The sequence below is a fragment of the Gekko japonicus genome, unplaced genomic scaffold (assembly GCF_001447785.1).
Source record: "Gekko japonicus isolate JY-2015 unplaced genomic scaffold, Gekko_japonicus_V1.1 scaffold3084, whole genome shotgun sequence".
NCBI classification, from domain to species: domain Eukaryota; kingdom Metazoa; phylum Chordata; class Lepidosauria; order Squamata; family Gekkonidae; genus Gekko; species Gekko japonicus.
In genome coordinates, this window is record NW_015176071.1 from 10,814 (window position 1) to 17,607 (window position 6,794).

The 6,794-nt window shown below is 53.8% G+C and overlaps 1 protein-coding gene across 1 annotated transcript in view; it reads right to left on the reverse strand.

Annotated features, from left to right (window-relative positions):
• MYO7A (myosin VIIA) overlaps positions 1-6,794 on the reverse strand; it is a gene marked incomplete at its 3' end in the record, with an annotated part of 151,777 nt that overhangs the window by 9,707 nt on the left and 135,276 nt on the right. The window contains exons 37-38 of the mRNA XM_015426720.1: positions 4,513-4,668; positions 1,855-1,960 (exon numbers count right to left, since the gene is read on the reverse strand). Coding sequence (XP_015282206.1) covers positions 1,855-1,960; positions 4,513-4,668 — 262 coding nt within the window. The remainder of the gene's footprint in view (positions 1-1,854; positions 1,961-4,512; positions 4,669-6,794) is intronic.

Consider the following 6,794-nt stretch of genomic DNA (forward strand, 5'->3'; position numbering starts at 1 on the left):
AACTCTGAAGCCAGCCGGAACTCCGTTCCTGTGCGTTCCTGCCCCAAAATAGCCCTGATCTTCTCTGCTGGAAACTGGGGGTGGGGAGCAGGGGTCGTTTTGTAGAAAAAGAGCTAGGGGAACTCATTAGCATAACTCATTAGCATATGCCACACCCCCTGACATCACCAGAAGTGTGTCATAAGGCCACACACCCTGCCCCCAACGGTCCCGGCTGCCGCCGCCGGCCTTGCAGCTCCACTGCCGAGCCCCATGAGAGGCCCAGCGGTGGACCTGCAAGGCCGGCGGGAGTGCAAGGAAGCCCCGCGAAGGCCCTCCCTGGCCCCAGGCAGGCAGAGGTGGGGAGAGGCAGGGAGGAAGCAACTTACCCTCCCTCTTCTCCTGCCTCCTCCTGGCTGAATGAGGGCTGGGAGCCGGGCGGCCGGAAGCAGGGGGCGGGCTTCGTCATGTGCCCCGCCCCCGTACCTCACCCTGGGGAACTGCGATCCCCCACGATCCCCCCCCAAATGACCTCTGGTGGGGAGTGACTGTGTACGGCTGGTCTGCTTTGCTTGGTTAGTGCTGCCTCGTAACAGTTCTCACGCAGGGGCCTCCCGAGTGTGCTGTGAACATCTTGGGATCAATGCTCCCTCTAAGCTGTGGAGTCTTATGAGTAAAAAATTCTACTTGGAGAGCTACGGGCATTAAAGTTGCGAGCAAGAGATTTGGCTACTGCGTGAACCCGTTTGCTCTGGAGCCGTCCTTCCCGAGCGAAGACCAAAACGTGTGAGCCGGAGGCTAAAAAACCTGTGAGCTAGCTCACATTAACTCAGCTTAGAGGGAACATTGCTTGGGATGCGTACGGTCTCACCGTCCGGTGTGACCTTGTAGGTTGCGGAGCTTCTAGATAATGTAGCCGTTAGCTTGCAGGTGCTGGGGGCGATTGTAGGGGCAGAAGCAGACATGTGGCGGACTGAATGAGAGCAGTGATTGGTCGTTTGCCATCTGTGGGTTCTCCTGCTTTTATTATATTGGGGGGACGGGCCTCTGGAACCCAGTTCCGACACAGAAGCTGTCCATGCTTGGAACCTCTCTGTCTCCTAATACACAAATCTTGCTGCTACAAGAGGGTTTGTGGGAGTAACTGCGTCCAGGGCTTGACACCTGTACCCACAAAATCTCCAGGGATTTCCCAACTCAGAGTCGGTGCTCAGCCCCTGCCTCGTCTGTGTCCTTGGGTCTCTTTGTCCAACAAGGAGAAGTTTGTACTCTAGCCCATAACCCCACCTGGAATTTTTGAATGATTAGGTAAAGGTAAAGGTTCCCTTGCTCAAAAGCCAGTCGAATCCGACTCTAGGGTTGCGGTGCTCATCTCTGTTTCAAAGCTGAAGAGCCAGCACTGTCCGAAGACGTTTCCGTGGTCATGTGGCCGGCATGACGAAACACCAAGGCGCACGGAACGCTGTTACCTTCCCACCAAAGTGGTACCTATTTATCTACTTGCAATTTCTTGCTTTCGAACTGCTAGGTTGGCAGGCGCTGGAACTAAAGACGGGAGCTCACTCCGTCATGCGGCACACTCGGGTCTCGAACGGCTGAACTACCGACCTTCCACAGCCTGCAGTTTAGCGTCTTAACCACTTGAGCCACCGCAGCTCCATTTTGAATGATTACAATAGCATAATATCCACAGATGGGTAGATCCTACCTGAGCCCAAGGACACGAGTGCTTAACCGTGGGCAATGGTAGCTCTGCCTTTCGGCTCTCTTGAAAAAACTACTGCCTGCCTCCCGCCTGGATGTATTGTACAGAGGTGGCCTCAGATCCTCCCTGGGAGAAAAGCGTCTGCCCCCCTAGAAAAAGTTTGCCTTTACCTCGTCGGTGTCATCTGGGAAGTACACTTTATGGAAAATCTGAGTGGTTTTGTGCTGAATCGCCTCCACTTCCACCAGGTGGGGAGGGTACTTGCGAGAGCCGTTCCTAGAAAGGAAAGGAGCTTGCTGTAATGCTAAAGCATTCACACGCTGGGAGAGTTTCCGCACTGACATGCTATCACGTTTCAGCTTGGCTACCACCAGTGTTACAGGCGGTGTCTGGCAACTGGCAGCAGGGTTGGGATGGCGGGCATCCTGGGAGAAGAATTCAAAAAGCAAAACAAGGCCTTGGCTACTTCCGGGAAGTCCTTATCACAGAGTCCCTGGCAATTCCTAGTGCTACCCAGAAGTGATGTGAGGTAGCTCGAGCCATCACCAGAAATTCTACGGTACTGTGTGCAGTTCTGGTCACCACACCTTAAAAAGGATATTATAGCTTTGGAAAAAGTGCAGAAAAGGGCAACTACAATGATAAAAGGGTTGGGACACTTTTCCTATGAGGAAAGGTTAAGGCGCTTGGGGCTCTTTAGCTTGGAGAAACGACGACTGAGGGGTGACATGATTGAGGTTTACAAGATTATGCATGGGAAAGAGCAGGTAGAGAAAGAGGTACTTTTCTCCCTTTCTCACAATACAAGAACTCGTGGGCACTCCATGAAATTGCTGAGCGGTCGGGTTAGAACGGATAAAAGGAAGTACTTCTTCACCCATAGAGTGATTAACACATGGAATTCACTGCCACAGGAGGTGGCGGCGGCTACAAGCACGGACGGCTTCAAAAGGGAATTAGATAAGCATATGGAGCAGAGGTCCATCAGTGGCTATTAGCCACAAGGTATAGATAGGGGCTCCGGGGCAAGTGATGCTCTGTCTTCTTGGTGCTTTGGGGGGGGGCAACAGTGGGAGGGCTTCTAGAGTCCTGGCCCCACTGGTGGACCTCCTGGTGGCACCTGGTATTTCTGGCCACTGTGTGACACAGAGTGTTGGACTGGATGGGCCTTTGGCCTGATCCAACATTGGCGTCTCTTATGTTCTTAAGAACTTCCAGCTTGACCATAGAGTGTCCGGTGACTGCAAGAGCTACACTTTGCCCCGGTAGCTCTAGGAACGGCCAGGAATTCTATGGTAAAAACTTTCTGTAACTAGACAAGGCCTTGTGTTGCTTTTCAGTTATTCTCCCCAGGATGCTCACCACCACCCCTTTCACTGGGCAGTTTGCCTGCTGACGAAGTGAGCATCGATGGGCAACGGCCACGACAACCTGGAGGTCTCTTGCCATCAGTGGGCAAATTGGAACCACAGCTACTTCATGTGTTTAGACACGCCTGCCTGCCTGCCTCTTTGGCTCTCCCTCGGCAGCAGCGTGGCGGCTGGGCTGGCTGGCGCAGGTGCAGTGAGGTGTTCATCATCTTTCGATTTATTAATCGCTCAATCCTTGCAGAGCTGCTGGCTCTGAGCAATTTACAGTTACTCATGTATTCACAAGGGACTAACAATGATAGGGGTAAGGGAGGACAACATATACCGTATCTTTAAATCGCACACATTTCGCAGCTGACAGGGAGTTTGTCCAGATGTAAGCTTCAGACGTGTTCCAACGTCATTCTCCCTCGGCATGGCTTGATGTCGTCAGCTTTCTCAGTTGCAGCGCAGCACTGCCACCAACTGGCCGGAATGGCCCATTACAAGCCATGGGGTGGGAATGGCCTGCCCTCACGCCTCACTCCGCCTTTGCCAGCCAGCCCAACTGCCATCCTGCCGCCGAGGGAGAGCCAAGAAGGCAGGCAGGTGCGCCTCTTTACTGACGGGGCTCCCAGGAGTCGGGGGGGTCTGGCATCCTCCTGAAGAGGGCTGTGGGTCATCCGTGCGGGCACTGCCCCCCCAAGCCCTCCAGCATGGCTACAGGCCTGTAGTCAGTGCAACTCTTTCCTGGGCTGTGGACCTCTGGCATGCAAAGTGTACATAGCTGGTATGTATTAGGGCTGGAACATTCCAGGACTGGGTACCAGAGACTGGCCGAGCTTGGAACTCCAGAACAATAGCCCACCAGGACTCTGGAGATGACCAATGAGAAACTAATGTTATGTAAATAGCCTACCGCTGGGAGTTGGGTGTGTTTGGGTGTGGCTTTTTGCATGCTATTTAAACAGGGCTGCTGCCCCGAGGTTTCAGTCTTGTCTCTGAAATCGCTGAATGAAGTAGAGCTGTTCACGGCGATGTGCCTCGAACCCAGTTTTTAAAAACAGCTGTGTTCCAACACAGGTACCGACTCGCAGGGCTTTTTTTGTAGAAAAAGCCCAGCAGGAACTCATTAGCATAATAGGCCACACCGAACAGCCAAAACTCATTAGCATATTAGGCCACGCCCTTGACAGCACCCCGTTACCAGAAGTGTGCTCGTCCAGCCACACCCACCTTTTGCTTCATATTCTGTTTACCTTGTTTGTTGTCAAAATCCAGGGCTTTTTTTGTAGCAGGGACTCCTTTGCATGTTAGGCCACACACCCCTGATGTAGCCAGTCCTAATGAGTTTCTGCTTTTGGGTGTGGCCTATTATGCTAATGAGTTCCTACTGGGCATGGCCAACTCAGGAGCCAACTGGAACTCTGTTCCTGTGCGTTCCTGCCCAAAAATAGCTCTGCCGACTCGGTAGGTTACCTCAGGGCCTTCTGCAGCCTCTGCATGCAGTCATTGGCCAGCGGGTGATGCTTCCGAGACTGGATGAAGCGCTGGACGTGGGGCAGGAGGACATTGCTGGGAGGGAAGAGGCCCGTGCACAGCCACAGCAGCTCCCACCCCCTCTCTTCGCTGTACCTTCGAAAAGAAACGGGAGACTCAGTTCCAAGTCCTGCAAAAATAATCAGCTAAGCACTCGTTTACGACGCTGTGTGTGGAAAGTTCCACCGAGACACAGCCGAATTACGGGGACCCAGTAGTGGTTTCAAGGCAAGAGATAAACAGAGATGGTTTGCCATTGCCTGCCTCTGAGTAGCAACGCTGGAATTCCTTGGTGGAGAGCCGGTTTGGTGTAGTGGTTAAGTGCGCGGACTCTAATCTGGGAGAACTGGGTTTGATTCCCCACTCCTCCACTTGCACCTGGCGGGATGACCTTGGGCAAGCCATAGTTCCAGCCAAGGGTCATTTTGTAGGAAAAAAGGTGCGGGGGCTCATTAGCATAGCTCATTTGCATATGCCACACCTCCTGACATCACTGGAAGTGTGTCAGAAGGCAACACCCACCGCTCAGGCTCCACTGGACTGTTTTGGATTGCTAGCTATTGGGGGGGGGGACGTGCAGATCTGTCCCTGCAGAGGAGGGAGAGCTTGTACCTGAATAAAACTTGGTCTTAAAGGTGCCACTGGACTGCTTTGGATTGGGGGGCTGGGGGGGCCTCTGCAGCTTACCTGGCTGCTTCTCGCTCTGACTGAGGGCTGCTGGGAGCAGGGGGCGGGGCGTGTTGCATGTGCCCGCCCCCGGGGCTCTTTACTGCCGGAGCTCCGCTCCCGTGCGCTCCTGCAGGAAATGACCCCTGGCTCTGGCACAGCTGTTCTTGAAAAAGAGCAGTTTCTGTCAAGAGCTCTCTCGGCCCCACCTCCCTCACAGGGTTTCTGTTGTGGGGAGGGGAAGGGAAAGGAGTTTGCAAGCCGCTCTGAGGCTCCTTTGGGGTATGAATCCAATCTCTTCTTCTTCTTCTCCCATCCAATTATTGACGAGCGCTGACCCTGCTTAGCTTCCGAAACCTGGTGCGACTGGGCTAGCCTGGGCCCTCCAGGTCTGGGCAAAAGACGAATGGAGGCAGTTTGCCATTGCCTGCCTCTGCGTAGAGACCCTAGACTTTCTTGGTGGCCTCCCATCCAAATAGTGAGCGGGGCCGACCCTGCTTATCCTCCAAAATCTGACAGTCTTATGCCTTTCGCTTAGTTCATTTATACCCTTCTCTTTCTCCCCAGTGGGGACCCAGGGTGGGCTTACATCATTTCCCTTTCCTCCATTTTATCCTCACAACAACAACCCCATGAGGTAGACTAGACTGAGAGTGTGTGACTGGCCCAAGGTCACCCAGCAAGCTTCCGTGGCAGAGTGGGAATTAATAAAATAAAAAAATAAACCTGTGTCTCCCAGATCCTAGTCTGACGCTTTAACCACTGCACCAGGATGGCTGCCGTTTTGATTAGCTGGTGGATGCCATTTCAAACACACTGGAACTGTGTTCCAAATTGTCTGTGGTACTTTCACATTCCTCCTCTTATACAGGAATAAACAGCTCGAAAGGGGGATTAGGTAGTTTCATGGAGGATAAGTCTACAGTGGCTGCTAGCCATGGCAACTGAGGGGAGCCTCCACTTTTAGAAGCACTAAACCTCTGAATCCAACAGTCAGGAGGCAACTTCAAGGAAAGGCCATGGCCTCTACGCCCTGTTGTTTGTTGGCCCTCCAGAGGAACTGGTTGGCCCCTGTGTGAGACGGGATGCTGGACTAGATGGACCCTCCCTGGTCTGACCCAGCTTGACCCTCAAGAGGACCTGGCTGGCCACTGTGTGAGACAGGAGGCTGGACTAGATGGACCCTCCCTGGTCTGACCCAGCAGGGCTCTTCTGAGGTTCTTATCAGGGGAAGGCCTCGGCCTCTCTGCCCTGTTGTTGGCCCTCCAGAGGAACTGGCTGGCCCGTGTGAGATGGGAGGCTGGACTAGAGGGACCCTCACTGGTCTGACCCAGCAGGGCTCTTCTTACGCCCTTATCAGGGGAAGGCCTCAGCCTCCAGGCCCTGTTGTTGGCCCTTCAGAGGAACTGGTTGGCCCCTGTGTGAGACAGGATGCTGGACTGGATGGACCCTCACTGGTCTAATCCAGCAGGGCTCTTCTGAGGTTCTTATCAGGGGAAGGCCTCGGCCTCTCTGCCCTGTTGTTGGCCCTTCAGAGGAACTGGTTGGCCCCTGTG